Genomic DNA, 20,558 nt, shown 5'->3' with positions numbered 1-20,558 from the left:
TCCTGCCTTCATTAAGGCCTTCAATGACTGAGCTCAAATTAAGTCATTACGATTTTAAAAACAGCAGCAGACAGCACTAACAGAAACTTAATGTCTCATAATCTTTATTTTTAAATAACACGAGACAACTTCATAAGAAGCTGATTTGATCACAGCAGCATGACCGTCAGCGGGTTTATCAGTCTGTCAGCGAAGGTTCAAAACACATCAACAGGTTATGGCATGAAATGGAAAACACATTTTGTAAGCATGTCTAATGGGATGGGACGCTTTACCACCTTTCCTTTCATAATAAGTGGTCCAGTGTATCCTCTGTCAAAGCACTGGAGAACTGTTCCAGCTCATATTATTGCTCCCACACACATACTTTCAGGTCACTTCACTCAGCTACAAACCTTCCTGTGGAAAATTGACTTTTTGACTTCAGCTTATTTGTATCATAAGATTTAGCAGAACTAATTTGTTCTTTTTTTTGTTCAGATAAATGTAAAAGTTGATTCTTAATCCCATTAAAAACACTTCAAAGTAATAAAAAAATGCAACAATGCACTGTCACAAAGCTGAAAACAACCATTTGTTCAGGGACTTTTTGGAAGTTGTGATGATTTCTATTTCCTAAGACTTCAATTCCCCTTTACCGGCAACGTCACGACTCCTCGCTCTTAATTTATTCAGCTGGGACTCTGCCACATCAGCTCGCTCCTCTGCCTCCTCCAGTTCATGTTGCACTTTCCGAAACTTGGCCAAATGGATGCTGCTTTGTTCCTCCTGTGTTTCAGAGAGCCACAGTAAAGAAGAGTATTTTGTCTACATAACACGCCTGCATTTCTCACAGTCTTTAAGGATTTTCTCTCACCGCCTCCTCAAACTGCCGCTTATATGCTTTCACTTTGAGCTGCAGCTTGTTGACCAGATCCTGCAGCCTCGCCGAGTTCTTCTTCTCCTCCTCACCCTGAAATCAAACAGAAGTGCTTCTCTCACATCTCTTTGAACATTTTCTCTCCTTCTCTGAGCAGCTTGTGAAATTTGCTTTGTTACGTAACAGACTTGTTACCTGATAAGTGAGCTCTTTAATCTTCCTTTCATATTTCCTCACACCTTTCACGGCCTCTCCACTGCGTTTCTGTTCTGCCTCCAACTCATTTTCCAGCTCACGGACCTTAATAGAAATAGATTTAGTTTAGATTTGTGCCTTAATTTCTCTGCAGCATGTCCCTGCTCTCTGTCAGATCGTACTTTGGCTTCCAGCTTCTGAATCTCCTTCTTTCCTCCTTTAAGCGCCACCTGCTCGGCCTCATCCAGACGCTGCTGCAGGTCTTTCACCGTGGCCTCCAGGTTCTTTTTCATCCTCTCCAAGTGAGCGCTGGTGTCCTGCTCCTTCTTCAGCTCCTCAGCCATCATGGCAGCCTGCATGCAAATGTGAACTGTGACATTTTAATCCAGCCTCAAAGTCCAGCAGCCCACATTCAAATGACAGCGCAGTTAATTGATTTGAGGAGGAGACTCACATCCGTGATGGCTTTCTTGGCCTTCTCGTCTGCATTCCTCGCCTCCTGCATGGTCTCCTCCATCTCTGACTGCAGCTGAGTCAAATCAGCCTCCATTTTCTTCTTAGAGTTCACGAGACTGGTGTTCTGGTCATTAAACAACATTGAAATATGACATTGAAAGAAGTCTTTGGGTCCCTTAAATTAGTGAAAGTGTCAAAATTAAAGAGAGAAAAGCTTGAAATAGCTCAAATCATCTGTAAAACACAGAGGCGGCAGTTCGATCCATGATTTCCTAAATCAAACTGCAGAGGTTTCTTGTGTCTATTACACAGCACTGATATAAAAGCAGGTTTTATTTCTCAGTTGATTTAAATAGAGCTGATTTTCTACTATTTTATATACAGAAAGATTGCAACTAAATATTATTTTTACTATGGATAAATCTGATGATTGTATTCCTGATTAATTAAGTCCAGCTCTCTGAAAATCCCACAAATGATCTTGACTTAAGATTTCATAAATAAAGAGCCATGTATTTTGTCATTATCTTATCATCTGAGGGCCTTCTCAGATGTGAAAACCAACCACACAATATTCAGAAGCCGCACATACACTAAAAAAAATGGACTCTGTATTTTGGCCTCTCACCTGAGAGTGCAGCAGCTGAACACGCTCGCTGACTTCCATCAGCTCCTGCTCAGCAAACTTTCGACTTCTGTCAGACTGCTCCAGTGACGCCCTCAGCTCCTCGTTCTCCGCCATCATTAGATTGTTGCGGCGTTCTATGATAGCTAGCTCCTCTTTTAGGTCCTCCTGACGTTGGAGGGCTTCATCCAGATGGACCTGGGTGTCCTGAGGATGGAGGCAGTAGTTTTGGGATTTTAAACATCATCCCAGAATTTTTAACCAGAACAGAAAAAGTTCCCACGCACCTTCAGCTGAGTCTGCAGGTTTCTCAGTTGTTTGGTTGCCTCAGCTGCCTGCCGGTTGGCATGACCCAGCTGGATTTCCATCTCGTTTAGATCCCCTTCCATCTTTTTCTTCATCCGGACAGCGTCGTTCCTGCTGCGCGTCTCTGCATCCAGCGTGCTCTGCAGATAGTCCACTGTTCTCTGGTAATTCCTTTTAAGCTGGTCGATTTCTTCGTCTTTCTCTGCCACCTTCCTCTCCACCTCCGACTTGATCTGATTCAGCTCCAGCTCAAGTTGCAGGATTTTGGCCTCCTCTTGTTCCAAGGAAGACTTCAGAGAGAAAACAGCAGTTAATGTTGTTGTTATTTTGTAAAATGTTAAAGTTTGTGGGGGCGAAACAAACCTCAGCTTCCTCAAGAGCTGCCTGGGTGTCTCTCTTCTCTTGTTCGGCGTGCTTTGTGGCTTTTTCCAGCTCGCGGAGCATTTTTGTGGACTCTCCAAATTGCTCGTTGATATCTGTGATTTCCTCTAAAAAACACATCAACACACTTTATGTAAAACATTGACTGCTGCCTCTCAGAACCCAAACAGGAGTTTATTTCCTGCAGAAGGCTTACGTTGAAGATTTTTATTGTCTCTTTTCATGCTCTCAAGGTGATCCAGGACTTCTTCGTATGAATTTTTCAGCTTGAAGAGTTCTGTGTTCAGCGCTCTGGACTCTCTCTGGGAGACTTCCAGATCTGATTGACACTCCTCATACTTCTGCTTCCATTCAGCCAAAACCTGGCAGGAAGCAGCACATGTAATCAGTGTAGCCTTATGATGATACAAATGAGGACATGTTTCAAAACAGAAAGACCCACCTTGTCGAAATTCTTCTGTTTCTTGTCTAAGGTGGCATTTGCTGCATTTGACCTTTCTAGCTCAACCATGAGATCCTCGACCTCCGCCTGCAGCCTCTGCTTGGTCTTCTCCAGCGATGCACACTTGACATTTGCTGCCTCTGTCATCTCCTCGGACTCCTGCAGCCGCTGGACCAGCTTCTTCCTTTGAACCGAACATAAACTGCATTAAAGCAGAAGAAGCCCATCAGCGCTGACCCGAGAAACACACTGTGAGGTTTTTTACTTTGCCTCCTCGAGCTCCTCGGTGCGCTGGATGGCGTCTGTCTCGTATTTATTTCTCCACTGAGCCACGTCACTGTTCACCTTGGACAGGCAGCGCTGCAGCTCAGCTTTGGCCTCTTGCTCCTCCTCGTACTGCTCTCTTAAGAGCTCGCAGTCGTGACGAGATGACTGCAAACTGTGAGCCAAGGCGTTTTTTGTCTAAAGAAATTTCAAAACATACACAAAAAAACTGCTTCACCGAGATGCAGTAACAAATTTATTTGCCCTCTGGGAACAGAAGGAACAAGCTGTGACTACAGCTGTGAATCACACTGAGTCATGACTGCAGGCAACTTTTACATTTAATATTTATGGAGCAACGTTTGAATTCCTTTGAAGTCTGATTTTGGTCTCCCGACTCTAGCTGCTAAATGTTCACCAGCTAAATTCTAACATGGCTCTATTTTTCATCCTGAGCAGGTGCGGTATAGATACTTTTTAAAGGTTTCTCTCAGAAAGCAGCCATGAGAAACAGGCAAGACAGAAACAACTAAGGGAGGAGAGGAAACTGGCTGTGAAGCTTTATCAAGCTGACTTCAGATTCTGTTGTTTCTCAGATCCAATTATGAAGTCACTCACAAAGATCTCACAAAGTTGGGGACACAATAATGTGACAGAACAGCTGCTAGATTTTCCTCTAAACCAGTGCTTCTCAAAGTGTGTGGCGCACCCCACTGGTGGGGTGCAGAGTTCTGACAGGTGGGGTGCAAGTTATACAGAAGTAATGTTTAACATCCGAATCACTTTTACGGCGGAACAAAGAAATTAGCAGCAGTTGTGTTAATAATATGCGCATGCGCTGAAAAGCTGCAGGCGCATGGGTAAGTCGACAGTGTACTGAAAAGTGCGAACATGTGGTTGGGTCTGTCGTGCATCGTTTACAGTGGTGCCGAAACCCAGGATTGGGGCACGAGAGACCGAACCACATGTTCGTACTTTTCAGTACACTTCTTTTCAGCTACAGCCTACACACAACAACAACAGGACCTAGTTCATTCTGTTTTAAGCCAGCGAGGCGAGATTGCAGATGCTGCTCAGGTGCGCCCTCCTCCCCCGCAGCCACGCCCCAGACCACGCCCCACCACAGCTCTGCAGTCAAAAACAAGCTCACTGCAGCCAATAAGAGTGAATAGTGTTAAACTCTCGCTAAATTATATATTTTTCATCTCTGTTCACAAGTTTCTGGATTTCTTTTTTTTTTTTTATAAGACTAAGACTGAACTTTATTTTTCCATGTTTGGCAATGTTCACATTCTGTTTAACTTGTTGCTTTTTTGAAGAAGTGGTGCAGACTAATGAAGCAGTCTAGTGACAAAAGTTACAAATAGTTGTTTGAAATGAAAGTTGTTTGTTTAAAACAACAATTATGGAAGGATTCATTGAGAAGGAGTTTGTTATCCAAATAAATATTTCTTCCTGCCATGAGGAGTCGCCCCCTGCTGGTCATTAAAAATCATTCCGATCAATCATGGCTATTTCTTATCATTCAGAATATACTGAATGCTGCCCCCTTTGGGCTAAATGTAAAAATGCACCTTCTTTACACATTCAGAATATATTAATAAACTTATTTGTAAATTTGTAATTTCCAATTACAATTTTTTTCTTCTGGCTTTTACATGTTTGACAAATATGTTATCACAGCTTTTTATATTGTACACAGAGATGATAAGACAGCAATAAATGTCTGTCGAATAAATTACTGACCTGTCTTGGAAAGAGTCAGTCGAGGTATTGCAATCATGGACTGCAAAATTAGTCTGCATGCATCAAACTTAGTATCAGAGCCACGTTTATTTACGGTCACATGGTTTGGCTCTAATGAACTAAAAGATTCCTAAAATCTTTGATATCTGTGGCTAAAACATCCAGTTCAGTCAGTCATTGTTTCCTAATGCAGATAGATATGAAAAAAGAAGCTAATAAACAGCTAAATCGTCATAGCTGATGTTTTGAGATTGAATTTCTCATATCGTTCACAAGAGATTAGTAAGAACTCTAAATCATTGCTGTGACTTGATATCAATCTTTGTTGTGCCTTTCAGACCTTGATTTCTTCATCCAAAAGTCTCTTCATCTCTTCGATTTTGTGACCGGCTGCAGTCTTCCCTCTGTTCACCTGGGACAGAATGGACTCTTTTTCTTCCAGCAGACGGGTAAGTTCACCTGTCCAGGACAAAAAGAATAAAAACTCACGTATCTGAGCATCTAAAATGTTTCTTTTTATCCTTTTTTAATTAAACACCTACCATTTTCTGTCTGCAGTCGAGCACTCAGGGTAGTGTAATCACTAAGAGACCTCTGGGCTTCATCTGCTTTGGTCTTGTATTCATTCATTTGATCTTCAAGGCTCCTGCACTGTTTCTCCACGTTAGCCTGAAATATGGAACTCTGGTTATAATAGAAGAGAAGATTTTAGAACAAAGTCCCCTCTGCAGACAGATGTTTACCTTGCTTTTCAGAACAGTCTCCATACTCCTTGCCATGTCATCGATTTCCATCTTCATCTCGCTCTTTTCTTTCTCCAGTTTCTGCTTCACCCTTTGAAGGTTTTCTATCTGATCACCGAGCTCTGCGACGCTGTCCGCCTGCTTCTTGCGTAAAGCCACGGCGATGGATTCATGCTGCAGGGTGGACTCTTCCAGCTCGTGGCGCAGCCTCTGAATCTCGGCCTCGCGCTTCTTGTTGAGCTCGGCCTGAGCGGCGGAGGCTCCTCCGGCCTCCTCCAGCCTCTCAGTGATCTCCTCCAGCTCTCTGGACAGGTCAGACCTCTGCTTCTCCACTTTGGCCCGAGCTGCACGCTCAGCTTCGATTTCCTCCTCCAATTCTTCAGTGCGAGCCTACAATGTGAACACACGAAACTGGTATTATAACACTGAACATCAAGTGCTCGATACTTTGAGACTCTACAATTACATAAACACCTGAAGCTCTTTAATCTTCTTTTGAAGCTGAGTGCTAAGAGCTTGTTCATCATCAATTTTGCTCTGCAGGCTGCTGATTTCAAAGTCCTTCCTGAGAAGAGAATGATTTCAGGTTCAGATGATATTTAACTCCGTTTATAACATCAAAGTTTCACTAAAGCACAGACTGTATATAAAAGATGGATGGAGCCATCATTGCCGTGTTGTTTTTTCAAAACCTTGATAAGTGTGGGATGGCGCTAAATATTAATGTAATTTAATGAAAATTTAAAGAGTATTGTTATTAGTTTTTTAAAAATTATTTTATTAGTATTTAAACCTTGTTGTGTTGCCATAAAGTCCTGTTGTTTCCACCTGTGTGTGTTTTCCTTCACTTTGTGCCTCTGTGATGATTCTGTGATCGTGTTGATTGTCTGGATTTTTGTCCTTTTAAACTCTTCCTGCTTGTATTGAAAAGCACCTTTTGTTCATTATTACGTCTGCTGCTTTGCTACCTGCTGTGTGGGCTCAATACAACAAGGTGGTACGATTAGCTGACATTTCAAATAGGAAACAGGGATAGTTGGATGTGGATTCACTCTGTGGTTTAGGAGGTAAAACAGAAAAAGGACAGCTTTAGATAAAAAGGAATAAGAAGCTTTTGTCTGGGCGTGCACTGCTGAACAGATTGTTCTTGAGTTTAAGGGTAAAAGCTCGGATTCATTGCTTGGAGAAAGAATACTAAAGGAAATCTATTTATTAACTCACGTTTTCAGTTGTTCCTCCGCCTGCTGCCTTTCATTCTCCAGGTCCATGATGGTTTCCTGGTTCAGCTTCAGATCTCCCTCCAGTTTCCTTCTGGATCTCTCCAAGTCGGCACGCAACTTCTTCTCCTGCTCCACCAGCCCCTCCAGCTGCAGGAGATGTTTACATCAGTCACTAAGTCTGCAGCTAACATTACAAGTTTACGTGCTGGCTTCAGCTTAAGAAGCACTGAGCCCTTTTATACTTACATCATCAATTTGTTGCTCCAACTTAGTCTTTGTCTTTATTAGAGAATTGACTCTGTCCTCCTCTGCCTGGAGGTCGTCTAAAGTCTGCTGGTGCACCTCCTGCAAAGCTTTCATCTCCTTTGAGGACTTCAACAGGTTTTCCTCAAGAGTCGTCAACTCCTCGATCAAATTCTTAACCTAAGGAGAGAAACCTTTATTTGCAAGTTTGTTAAAAACAAAAAGCTTTAAAAGTTCATACAACAGAAATAATCACAGGCACCTTATTTTCGGTGGCATATTTCTCCTTCTCCACTTTGGCAATGGTAAGTTCCAGGTCGTCTATGTCCCGTTTGAGCTCAGAACATTCGTCCTCCAGCTTCCTCTTCTTGGCGGTGATTTCAGCGTTGATCTCCTCCTCCTCCTCCAGCCTCTCGGAGAACTCTTTGGCTTTGGCCTCCAGGTGGATCTTGCTCTTTATCAAGCCTTCACACCTTTCCTCAGCATCGCACAGGTTCTCCCTCTCCTGAGGAACCAGGACACAATCACTGTTATAGTGGAGTAAATTTTTAATTTAACCTCAGGTGATAGTTATTCTTTTTCTAAAGTTTGGACACATATTCTTATTTCATGTTTTTGCACAGGGATCTGTTTGGAATCTTCTATTTTCCTTTAAGGATCGCTGAGCTGCCTGCTGATGGTGCAGAAGCCTGCCATTTCCCTTTCTCTATAAAGAAAACTTTTAAATGGAATACTACAAGCTATTTCCTGTGTCTGTCGTCATGTCAGCGGAGCTTGACATGACTTGTTTTCTTCCGTTAGTGGTTTCTTAACAGCATGGAGGAAACATTCACGCTTCCTTCAACAGCTGCTCGAACTCTAGGAAGCGCTGACATGAGCTCTAATTTCAGAGGATGGTGATTCTAATGACCTTATTCAGCACAGCAGAGAGAAACTGTGCTCTTCATTTCCTCGAGCATCACAGCCTGCATAGGTGAACTCACAGTACTTAAATAAATCGTGTACTGAGTGACCTTCATGTCTGAATAAAAGATAGATCAGCATTTTCTTTACTTCACTTGTTCTTGCATTAATAGAGATTACCACAGTAGTAGCACAGGGCTTTTTCTGTGCACCAACACCAGAAACCTCAAATCTTAATATGTCGTAACGCTGTTATAAGCACTATTTGCTTTAAGTTTACATCATGGTCGGTCTGCTTTCTTCTTATTTTAACTTTCTTTTCCTCCAGTTTCCCTGCAGTGATCAATTACACTAGTTCTTATCTTACCTCATTATTGATCATCTTTTAATTTAATCTGATCTTTAAATCAGGCAGAACAAAATCAATACAAGCAGACCACTTTGTCCCACTCAGGGCTGAGTGTTTACATACTGCTTGTATTTGAAGGTAAAGGTCATTCTTCTCCTGCATGAGCATGACCATCTTCTCCTCCAGCTCCTTCCTCCTGGCCTCCGACTTTGCCAACTCCTCTCTGAGTCGAGCAAACTCCTCCTTCATAGTCTGCATCTCCTTCTCAGCCTCCGCACTTCGTAACAGAGGCTTTATCTTGAAGAAGAGCTTCATCCAAGGCCAGTTCTTCACATTCATGAATGAACGAATGTTGTACTGGATGATGTAAACGGCCTCTCTACAGAGTGAAAAATCAAAACAATGAAGAATTTGTTACAGATGTGAAGGTGATGAGAAAATCTTCTGATCTTTTTAAGGTTTATCTAAGTTATTCCTGACTTTTTCACTAGCTACAATGTCAGAGTAGCTTAAAAAATGAAGGAAAGCATTTAGAGAGTAGAAAATTAGAAATCATCTTTGCATTTTTAATGTGAGACAAAGACCACCACTGCAATTACAATCATAATTAATGACAGTTTAGAAGAAATAGTCTCTTTCGTTACCATAAAGGATGCAGTTATGAAATTGCATGTGTTCAATCCCATTTCTCTGTCTTTCATTCGCCTGATTTTCCACAAATTTTACATCCACTAATCCAAAAGAAAAAAGAAATGTGCCAGACCTTTTCTTCATCATCTCCTTTAACCTCAGCCTCGTGACGTAACCCCTGGCTACAGCCTGGATTCGAGTCATCAGCACAGCTAGACGCTCATCCCGCATCTCCTCCAGAAGACCCAAAAGGCCGGCTTTGAAAAACACCTGCAAGTTGACAAAGAGAAGTCAAATTTCTCTTCAATTTCAAATTATCCATCCATTCTCTTCTGCTTATCCTTGTCAGGATGACGTGGGGGCTGGAGCCCACCCAGCTGTCTTAGAGCGAGAGGCAGGGTACACCCGGGACAGGCTGCCAGTCTGTCACAGGGCTAACACACAGAAACAGACAACCATTCGCACCTATGGGCAATTTAGAGTTTCCAGTTAACCTAACCCCACTAACTGCATGTCTTTGGAATGTGGGAGGAAGCCGGATTACCCGGAGAGAACCCACGCAAACACAGAAAGCCCGGCCTGATGGTGGAATTGAACTCAGGACCTTCTGTGGGGCATCAGTTGTAACCACCATACCATTGTGCTGCCTGCTAGCAATTTCAAATTATTTCAGCTGAAATATTATATAAAATATATCTTTTTAAACATACCTTTGTGTATCCGAACCTATACTGGGTGTGGTCCACGTCGATGGACGACAGCAGCTTCTCGGAGGCTTTCTTGCTGTCAATAAACTGCCCCTCGGGGATCACGCTGGCATTCAGAATCCTGTATCTGTCACACACGTGTGGAGGTTTAGTGTCAAACTCCAGGCAGTTCTTCAAACAAGTTACATGTTACCTTTGCCTGAAATCTCCATACAGAATCCTGCTGGGGAAACCCTTCCTGCAGATCCGGATACCTTCCAGCACTCCGTTACATCGCAGCTGATGAAGGACCAGATGGTGATCCATGATTCCTACAACAGATAAAGGTAACTTTTCCCCACAGGGTAACTTCAGTTTTCAGCTCCTTCCTTCAATTTCTGCTCCTGTTTGTTTTACCTGGTATCTTGGTCTCATTTGGGATGATGCATCTGACAAAGTGTGGATGTGTTGACCTGAGGTTGGCCATTAGTTTGTTCAGATTCTCCTGCAACACATCATACTTTCAGTCAGATGGACTGATGATAACATTATAACACCCATACCACAGGAATCATATTAACAGTAATGTTACCCGCTGGTTTTTGGACTCGTTATTCTCGAGCTTTGACTGTCGCATTGACACTAGAAATGCCCATTTTTAGATCACACGATGGAGCGCTCAAGTATAAGATAAACTGTGTGAGTGCAATGCAGAGACGCAGATGCTCTTCAATGAGAAATCCCTTAAAGTCACTGAATCTGGATCACAGAGTTCCCGGGATGGGTTATTAGTATAATAAGCCACACATCAAGACATATTATTAATGTTATTAATGGAGGTTGCAAGTTTATCTACACTCCAAATATGGAGCCAGCTACTCTGGCTTAGACCAGCATCTCTGAATGGCACTAAATAAGATGTTTCATCTTTTTATTTTAATGTCTGATAAAAAGAAACTCCAAAAATTCTTTGTGTTGTGTTTAATTCACTCAATTAATTTCAACATAAATAGATAGTAGCTAAGGCTACGCATTAAAGCAGATATTTCTTTCACACAGGAGCAAAACTCAGAGGCAAGTTCTCAAATACATATTATCACGAGGAACTGTTTTATTAATTTCTTGGACCCCTAGTTTATCAAAAAAAAAAAAAATAATAATAATAATTGGACAAACTGAGATCCCATGTCAGAATGGCTCATCGAAAAAAAAAATAGGAAAAAAGAAAGCCAAGAAGCTGTCTATTTTTGTGCTATAATCTGTTTTCTGGTTCAAACATGAGCAGTTAATTGTCCAGAGCTGTCTCGGAATTCAGGAAACTTTAGACCACTGTGATCTGTAGTGAGAGTGTGAAGCAAGTGGAAGAGAGCCTGGTGAGGTGGAGGTAAACTCTGGGAAGAAGAGGAATCAGAGTCAGTAGAAACAAGATAAAATACATGTGTCTGAATGAGAGGGAGGCAGGTGGAAAGGTGCAGATGCAGTGAAAGTAGAGTCAAAGCACTGGAGAGCGCACAAAACAGGTAAGGAAGAGAGGACGGGGGGGTGGAAACAAGTGTCAGGGATGATTTGTGAGAGCAGCAAGAGTGAAAAGAAAGGTTTAAAAGATGGTGGTGAGACCTGCTGAGATGAATGATTTAGAGACGGTGGCACTGACAAAAATACAGGAGGTGGAGCCGAAGATATTCAGATCCTGACTGGGAATGAGCAGGATGGACAGGATGAGAAGATTAGTGGATATGTTGGAGAAGGGATGTTGATGATGGAGCTGCAGGAAGAGGAAGACCACAGAGAAGATTCATGGATGTAGTTAAGGAGGACATGCAGAGGGTTGGTGTGGAGGAGTAGGATGCTGGGATAGAGTGAGGTGAACAGAGATGACTTGCTGTAGTGACCTCGAAAGGGAGCAGCCGAAAAAAGAAGAAGGAGGAATGACCTGAAATTCTATTATCTGGCGAGTCTTCTTCTACGTGTCCTTAAATGTTACATTTTTATAAATTTATGCAAAACAACAAAAACAAATAATTTATTGAGGGAATGTAGAGAAGACAAGACAAGCTTTTAAGCTTGTAGTCCCTCGTCACAAATATCAACCAGTTGTTTTATTTTTATCAATTTTTGATGGACAGAGAAGAAACTACTACAACTACTACTGCTCCAGTTCTTAATACAGAAAAACTGTGTCATGTAAGTTTATTTTAAAAAACTTAAAAAGATTTACAGGTAAATAATAACTCTATGTCTTACCCTAAAGAGTGCAGAAACTGTCTGGAAGGAGGACCCTTTTTTCTTATAGTTTTTCTTGTTCCCATCAGCAGCAGCTAAAAAAAAAAAAAAGACTTGAGAAAAATGGTGAAATCTTAATCTAATCTAATCTCAATCTGTGTTTGATGTCTAAAGAGCTGGCATACCGTCAGCTGATGCATATGTGGCAAAGAGCTGGCAGAGCAGTTTGAGGGAAGCTTTCTGGTAAAGCTGCACCACGGTGTCGTTCAGCGGGTCCTTGTTTTTTTCCAGCCAGCCACTGATGTTGTAGTCGACGGTGCCGGCGTAGTGCATGAGGGAGAAGTGGGCCTCTGTCTTTCCTTTGGATGGTTTGGGCTTCTGAAAGATGCTGTTCTTCCCCAAGTGCTGGTCGTACAGCTTGTTTTTGAAAGACCCGTCTGTGGCCTTCGGGAACATACACTCCTCTTCCAGAATAGAGAAAATGCCCATCGGCTGAGAGGCGGAAAAGGTGATTAGTGCTTCATTCCTGTCTTCTACTCTTGATTTGAATATTTAAGGTAACAAAAAAAGGAAACAAACCTTCTCAATGAGCTCAATGCACGCAGCCAAGTCCATGCCAAAGTCAATAAACTCCCACTCGATCCCTTCCTTTTTGTATTCCTCCTGCTCCAACACGAACATGTGGTGGTTGAAAAACTGTTGGAGCTTCTCGTTGGTAAAGTTGATGCACAGCTGCTCCAGGCTGTTTATCTGCATCAAACAGAAACGTTTTACCCATCAAACAATGAGAGATATTTTTAGAGGGATTTGATGTTTTTTCATCTCTGCAGGAATCCCGTTCACCTCAAAAATTTCAAACCCTGCGATATCCAGGACGCCAATGAAGTGCTGTCTGGGAAGCTTGGTGTCGAGCTGCTGGTTGATCCTCGTGACCATCCAGAGGAACAGCTTCTCGTACACGGCCTTCGATAAGGCGCCCACAGCATTGTTCACCTGAAAATCAGACATCATTTTCACATCGTGCTCCCTTTGATAGCTCAGCTTGTACAGCGCACTGTAGGTGTGTAATAACAGGAATCGTTAGGTTGCTGGTTCAACTCCAGCTTGAAGGAGGTTTTACAATGCTTTCTGTCTGCACTGATTAAAAGTAGGTTAAAGAAAACTGCTCCTCCACATCGAAAGGAGCCAGTTGAGGTGGTTCGGGCATCTGACAAGGATGCCCCCTGGGCGCCTCCTGGGTGAGGTGTTCCGGGCATGTCCCACCGGGAGGAGGCCCCGGGGCAGACCCAGGACGCGCTGGAGAGATTATATCTCTCGGCTGGCCTGGGAACGCCTTGGTGTTCCCCCGGATGAGCTGGAGGAGGTGGCTGGGGAGAGGGAGGTCTGGGCTTCTCTGCTTAGGCTGCTGCCCCCGCGACCCGATCTCGGATAAAGCGGATGAGGATGGATGGATGGATGGATAAAGAAAACTGGATTCTCACAGATGGGCTGTGGTTAGTGGGAGTTTTTAGCTGTGGAAACATCGTGTACCTGCTGTGGAGTCTGGCCTTTGGTGACATATTCATTCCCAACCTTCACTCGAGGGCAACACAGAGCTTTCAGCAAATCAGCAGAGTTCAGACCCATCAGATAGGCAACTTTGTCTGCCACTGCAGGAGAGATAACACAGAGGGGAAGGTCAGTGGGAGAGTGTACCCTGCATTTTAGATGGAACTTGCTGTAGCCCTCTTATCACCTTAGCGTGGATAAATGGTTAAGAAACAGGACAGATGGATAATGCAGGTCAGCAAAATTTCATATTAAAACTGAAAATAATCATAAAAATATGAGGAATCCAAAACAAATGAAGCAAAATTTTAAAATAACCTCTATTTCAGCAAATTCACTTTTTGTATGCTGTGTTCAGATGACTCTCGGGTGGAAACAGCAGCCTTGTTCATTTGTTGGAGATATGGCAGTGCCTCATGCTGCCAGCAGAACATTGCAAAGTAAGCAGTATTATAAGAGTGAAAGAAATAAGTGGACGTGCCCGACATCAAAGGCCTGAACAAAGGGGGCAAATTCAAGTGTCACATCACGCCTACATGAAGCTTTCAAAGCAGGAAATGCATAAACCTCTGAAACACTTTGTGGAAACTGATGATTCACCAACTAAAAATATTTTGAACTGACCAAAATCATAAACAGGCCCCTCTGTGTCACATATACATCTGTTTCAGTATATTTAGCAGAGGTATAATGTGGAAATGTAAGGCTACAGTCACATTGGGGGAAACAGGGGTTGGAGACTGCAGTGACCGTGTGCAGTCAACTTGTCAAGACAGCAATAAAATGGCAATAAGAGTCAGACTGTTATCAGTTTTGGGGATCAAGTTGGCACCTACATGCATCAGACAGTCCATGAGTTGTGCTCATGAGCACAGACGGACTGAATATTTAGGTGTTTGCAATCGGCGTTTATTAATTGGATGGCGGTTAATGGCAAACCTTGAGACTGACCGCAGTCAGTTCAGTTGGACTGAGACAAGTTGCTTCATATGGGGCGGCCAAAGCTGGTTGAAGGTGGTGTAGCTAAACTTCTTGGTGACCAGTTGGTGGCTGCAGCTACTTGCAACTGGTCCCAGACAGCAAAAACATTTAATGCAATCACTCGCCAACCACCTTTTTTCTTCCTGGTTAAACAGAGATTGCTGTCCTATTTTTGGTCAGCTGTGGAGCCCAAAAGTAAAAGCTGGAACAAAATTCACAGTGAAGCTGTGAAGTTGTCCCGCTGACGCCTGCTTTGGTTTTAAATTAGGGTGGAAGCACCACCTCAGACGTCTCACCCTCGGTGCCATCGGGCTCGGCCTGCTCCTCCCGCTGCTTCTGCTTGAACTTCATGTTCCCGTTGTGCATGACGGCACCCGTCAGCTTGTAGATGCCGACCTTTTCCTCAGTGCTAAAGCCCAGGATGTCAATGGCTCTCTGAAGAACAGACACAGACATGGGAACTGTGATCACTTCGCTGAGTTTAGTGCCAATGTCATGATTTTAACCATTTAAATGTAATGATATGTTGATGTTGTGCATTAATTTATTTTTCAAATTAATAGTAATACATTTAGCATAATTATTTACACATATAACTTAATTAATAAAATTAAAAACCAACAACAATCAGGTATTTCAAGTCTTTCATCTGATGTCAAAATATATCAGGAAAAAAAATACTGTAATTAAGTGCATAGCTTCAGCCTGTATTCCACATTTCTGTGCATATTTTGCACTTACATCTGTGGCCATCAGCTCCTCTGCATCGTTGATGCTCAGCACAGTGATTTCCCCCTGGCTGATAAAAGGGTAATCATAAGGATTGCTGGTTATCAGCAGCATCTCTGAAATGAGGCACAGAAAAATAGCTCATAGCTCTGTGCAGGACCAGACGCCATGGAAACTGTGTCACAACCATTTAGAGCTCATTGATTGGTATATTCACCGATTAAATCAGGCTTCTTGTTTGACAAGATCTGATAGAAGATGTGATAGCTCCTCTCTGCAAGCAGCTGGAAAGTCACTCTGGATTTTTCCAAAAGGTCTGACAATAACCAGAAATAAAACACAAATCACAAAACTTGAAGAGAGAGCAGAATATTAATTATTGAAAAAAATATTCACAGTCACATTCAGGCCTCACTCTCTGTCAGACGTTTTGCTGCTATAAAGTTTAGATCTTGATCGGAAATGTATAAGAAGACCTTCATTAACTGACCTCAGGCATAAAACCAAATATGAGGGGAAAAAGGCTCTAGGTCTGAAAAATGAAGACAATGAGGGAAGCTCATTAATCCTGCGTTCTTTCTAATGACCACCAGGGGGCGACTTCTCTGCTTCCAGAAAGCTGTCAGATTATATGGAAGTCTATGGGGAGAATGAGTCTAATGATCACTTGATTTATGACTTCAGTACCTTGAATGTGAGCTTATGATGTCAGTCACTGGTTTCAAGTCATATTTAAAACTACATGATGTTCATTTTGTACATTTGATTGTTATCAGGCCAACACCTTAATGTTAGTATAATGATTGATTTCAATTTTACTAGATTTTTCATCAGTTTTCAATCAACTTAGGCTTCTAACTGAGCAATGTATACAGCTAGATTGGACAGGTGTCTACTGCAGGTAGAACATTAGTTGATTTAGAAAATGTCTCCTGTGCTTCTGATTTTGCTGTGACGTTGAGTGATTTTGGATGAGGAGGGCATTCCTATCACCTCTCCTCTGCACCGGCACATTCCTGGCAAACAGCTGGGCACACTGTGTGGAAAACATAGATGCCTGTGAATAATCACCTATCATATTCTTTGGGGAGACAGTGAAAGCCAAAGCCTTAAACCAGAGGGTGATTTCACTGTGGCTACATCCATCTTTTGTATAAAGTCTGTCCCAACATTTGTGATAGAAAAGCTGCAGTTAATTATCATTATTATTAAGTTTTAAAATGGGCACTTACAAGTTTCAATATCAGCTGATGCCAACTTCCCCTTTGTTCCGAAGTGGATGCGGATGAATTTTCCCTGGAAAAGTTTAACATATGAGCTGGGACACTATTTTTGACCATTCTTGGACGTCTCTGGTAATCAAGCTCTAAGCTAAATAAACTACATTTAAAGAAAACAAACAAACTCTGAAGTTATTCTTAAAGCTCACATCACCTGATATAGTCATTTGGGGGGTTTTGTCATTATAACAGTTGGATTTTCTTAATACAATAGCATGATGTCAGCCTTGGCTGGTCTTAACTCACAAATCGAGACGAGTTGTCATTCCTCACAGTCTTGGCGTTTCCGAAAGCTTCCAGCAGAGGGTTAGCCTGGATGATTTGATCCTCCAGAGTCCCCTGCAGAAGAATAAAAAGACATTTCAAGTTCTTTTCATTTAAATTAAGGTAAAAGCTCTCAAATTTTCTGCTCATGTTTCACCTCTAGATAATTAGAAGATGAATTAATTGGACTGAACCTGCATTTTACTGCCCAGTTGTTCCTTCTTGCTTGACTCTCCCATTGCTGTGATTGTTGCAAAGTACTGGATTACTCGCTTTGTGTTGACTGTTTTCCCAGCACCAGATTCTCCACTGATAAAATGTGACATCAGACAAACGATGGGAATGAAATATATGCAGCACGCAAATGTAAACAGCTAATAAAGTCATACTTACGTGATCAGGATAGACTGATTCTCTCGATCTGAAGAGAAGAAAGAAAGTGGATGATATCTGAGTTTGAGGGGCTGATGCATGTTTGTGGGCTTTTAAGCTTTGAACTTTTTTTAGTCTTTAAATAGAGTTTCATTTTACTATAATTTTTACTATATTTTATTCAAATTTTTAAAAAATAATATGGTTTAGTTATATAATAAATTGTCCCCTGTGCATCTATTTAGGAAAGGAATGTGTGAGTGAGAGATAAAAAGTGCTTCGAGTCATGCAACATACAATTCTGTGCAAAATTCTTGAGCCAGCCAGCCTTCATTTCTTTATATCTTACTTCCAAGGAGCCAGACTTTTTTAAACTGTCTCAAGCAATAGTTCTCCTAGCTTTCTAAAGGTCTTTCACAGTTTGGCTTTGGAAACTGGATGCACCCATTTTCAGTCCAGTCCTTGTACCTGACCATTTTCAGAGGGTTGTTTTTTTTGTTTGTTTTTTTGTGTGTGTCAGGTTTGCAGGTCCTGCAGGTTTTAGACGTGTCCTTAATTCAACACAGCTGATTTAAATGGCTTAATTACTTCCTCAGCATGTTTTCTCCAGAGGCCTGGTAATGAACTAATCATTTGATTCAGGTGTGTTGACCCAGGGTGAGATCTAAAACCTGCAGGACTGGAGGCCTGGAGTTCCCCACCTCTGGTTTAAGGCATTGAACACTGACCAGTTATACCAGGGGTGGGCAACTCCAGGCCTCCAGTCCTGCAGGTTTTAGATGTGTCCTTGATCCAACCTTGACCCAGGGTAATATCTAAAACCTGCAGGACACCGGCCCTTGAGGCCTGGAGTTCCCAAACCCCGATTTAAAGAAATAAGGGGTGGCTCAAGACTTTAGCACAGGACTGTAGTTCCACCTGAGAAGGTCGTAAGAAGCATAAGAACTTCTTCTGTTCTTCCGCATACACACCGTTTGCTTCACATGCTGAGGGTCTCCATGGAGGACTGTGTAACACGAAGCCTGAGCTGTCAGTGATTCCTGTTTATCTATTTTATGTTTGAAGTGAAACTAAAGCTGAATCAATAAAGTCTCTATTATAAGGTGACTGCTTTCATCTGCAGTTGTTGGAGAAGCATGTTAATTAAGTTGCTCTACTATTTAATTATCCTGTGTGCACAAGATAAATAACTTTTTCTCACAATATAATTAACTTGTGCACTTCTGATAATTAGATTTATCCAACAGACACAGAAACAGCTTACACCACCTTTCACCTCAGGACTAATATTTGTTTTTCACAATAAAAGTATAACTAAAGAAATAAGTAAATACAAATTATTTTGGCTTACGTCAGTGCAAAATTGTAATTACATGTTGGACCTGGTAAAAAATAAGAAAAAAATCATGTTAACAAGACTTTTTATGTATTTCTCTCAAACTGTATGAGTATTACTTTTTTGCATATGTGCCTATAATTTTGGTTATTTAATTTTGGCTTCGTGTCCCTTTGATCTTTTTCATTTCACTTTGTTGTGAATTTTTTTTAGGATATTTAATTTGCGTTTTGCAAATATTGGATAGTACGTCATTCTTTTTAAACTAATTATCCTTTTAATTATCTAAAATTATACACAATTTTAATTGAACTGTTAATATAACTCAATAAATCCACACAAACATGACGCTAGTCATGCCAATAACAATACTATGGGCCCAGACCTGTAAGCATGTACTGGTAAGCATTGTCAGAGATGGAGAAGATGTGTGGGGGGGCCTCCTGACGTTTCTTTCCTCTGTACCCGGCCACCACCTCTGGGTTGTAGACCGGAAGCCACTTGTAAGGGTTCACAGTCACACAGAAGAGCCCAGAATAGGTCTGAATTAACAAGAAAAAAAAAAACAGAATACAGACTGTTGGTATTGAATTAAAGTTAAAGATATTGTGAGTCACAGTTGTCCTTACATAAATCATCCAGGCAGCGTAGCGTTCCTTGAGGTTAAAAAGCACGGCGGGTTCGTGCAGATGCGTCAGCAGGGCCATGTCCTCTATCTTGTCAAACTTGGGTGGGTTCATTGGCCGAATGTCGTCCACATGCACTGTGACAACCTGAAGTACGATTTCAAAAAGATACATTGTAAAAAATGACAGATAAAGACAGAAAAACAGATATAAGATGTCAGAAATAGTCAAATAATAGCTGGAATCTTTCACCTTTCCATCCTCAATCTCCACATTGACCTTAGTGCCATCCTGGCTTCTGATTTTTCCTTTGACATACTCCTGCTTCGGGTGAGGCACAAAAACAGCACTTTTGGCATCAAACGGCACATTCTGAGCTGCAATTCTCTCCCGCTCGGATTTACGGAGGTATGGGGCGGCCACCCCAAATACTTCCATGTCCGTGTCATTCATTTTGTCGAGCTGAGCAATAAGGATGAAAAAAAGAGTTTAAAAATGAACTGAAGATGACGAGAAATTTAAAAAATATGTTGCTTACCTGAGTCCCAAATCCAAAGAATGCTTGAATCCCAGAAGTTTTAGAGCCTTTAAATCATAAACAAATTACTGTACTGTCTGTACTGTTGTTAATTTTCCAATGGTACATCACAGACACCTGACTAGACACCCTCACCAGACTTTGACAGCTTTTATAAGAGATGGTCGGGGGTTCTGCTTCACCTATATTTGGAGATCTGGCTCTCATGCCACCTTGGATGAGCGAGTATGTCCATTTTGTATTTCAAACTGTCTATATATAGGTGTATTGTGACACTTTTAAACTGTTTCAATTGTAATCCTTCAGACTTTCCATTAAAAAGCAATGAATGGCATGGACGACAGCTTTGGAAGCTTACTGTCCCAACATGGCAGGCCTAATTTTCTGGGATCAGGGAAGATTAGGTCTGTTGGGGCATCGCTAAAACTCTGGAGAGCAGAGCCGGTCACACACACCACTCTACTGGGGGCAGCTGGGATAGGTGGGCAACATAGCGGATCGAGCATTTAACCACATTTATTTAAAAGAAAACAATAGGTATTTGCTTTTTATTCATATTAACCAACATATTGATTAATTAATAAAGCTCTTGGATCTCTAGTGTTTTAACATC

General features: G+C 41.8%; 1 protein-coding gene across 1 annotated transcript; it reads right to left on the bottom strand.

The window, feature by feature from the left end:
- Positions 1 to 103: 103 nt before the first annotated feature.
- Positions 104 to 19,863, bottom strand: LOC116314286 (myosin heavy chain, skeletal muscle, adult-like). The gene is made up of 38 exons (XM_031732264.2): positions 19,660 to 19,863; positions 19,411 to 19,554; positions 19,167 to 19,323; positions 17,467 to 17,494; positions 17,268 to 17,382; positions 17,056 to 17,148; positions 16,762 to 16,825; positions 15,747 to 15,845; positions 15,542 to 15,645; positions 15,097 to 15,235; positions 13,802 to 13,920; positions 13,115 to 13,264; positions 12,851 to 13,021; positions 12,457 to 12,763; positions 12,293 to 12,366; positions 10,466 to 10,553; positions 10,263 to 10,380; positions 10,073 to 10,196; positions 9,496 to 9,632; positions 8,856 to 9,111; positions 7,743 to 7,985; positions 7,484 to 7,660; positions 7,239 to 7,384; positions 6,492 to 6,582; positions 6,018 to 6,407; positions 5,817 to 5,943; positions 5,615 to 5,733; positions 3,530 to 3,726; positions 3,265 to 3,448; positions 3,019 to 3,184; positions 2,805 to 2,929; positions 2,423 to 2,731; positions 2,139 to 2,342; positions 1,509 to 1,634; positions 1,237 to 1,407; positions 1,055 to 1,159; positions 857 to 952; positions 104 to 768 (listed from the first exon to the last, which is right to left on the bottom strand). Exons 1-38 carry the CDS (start codon positions 19,858 to 19,860, stop codon positions 616 to 618), a joined length of 5,817 nt encoding a protein of 1,938 aa, XP_031588124.2. The 5' UTR covers positions 19,861 to 19,863; the 3' UTR covers positions 104 to 615.
- Positions 19,864 to 20,558: the final 695 nt, after the last annotated feature.

Source organism: Oreochromis aureus, linkage group 4 (genome assembly GCF_013358895.1).
Source record: "Oreochromis aureus strain Israel breed Guangdong linkage group 4, ZZ_aureus, whole genome shotgun sequence".
Lineage (NCBI taxonomy): Eukaryota > Metazoa > Chordata > Actinopteri > Cichliformes > Cichlidae > Oreochromis > Oreochromis aureus.
The sequence above is the reverse complement of the archived record's forward strand: the minus strand, read 5'-3'. Positions and strand labels throughout refer to the sequence as shown.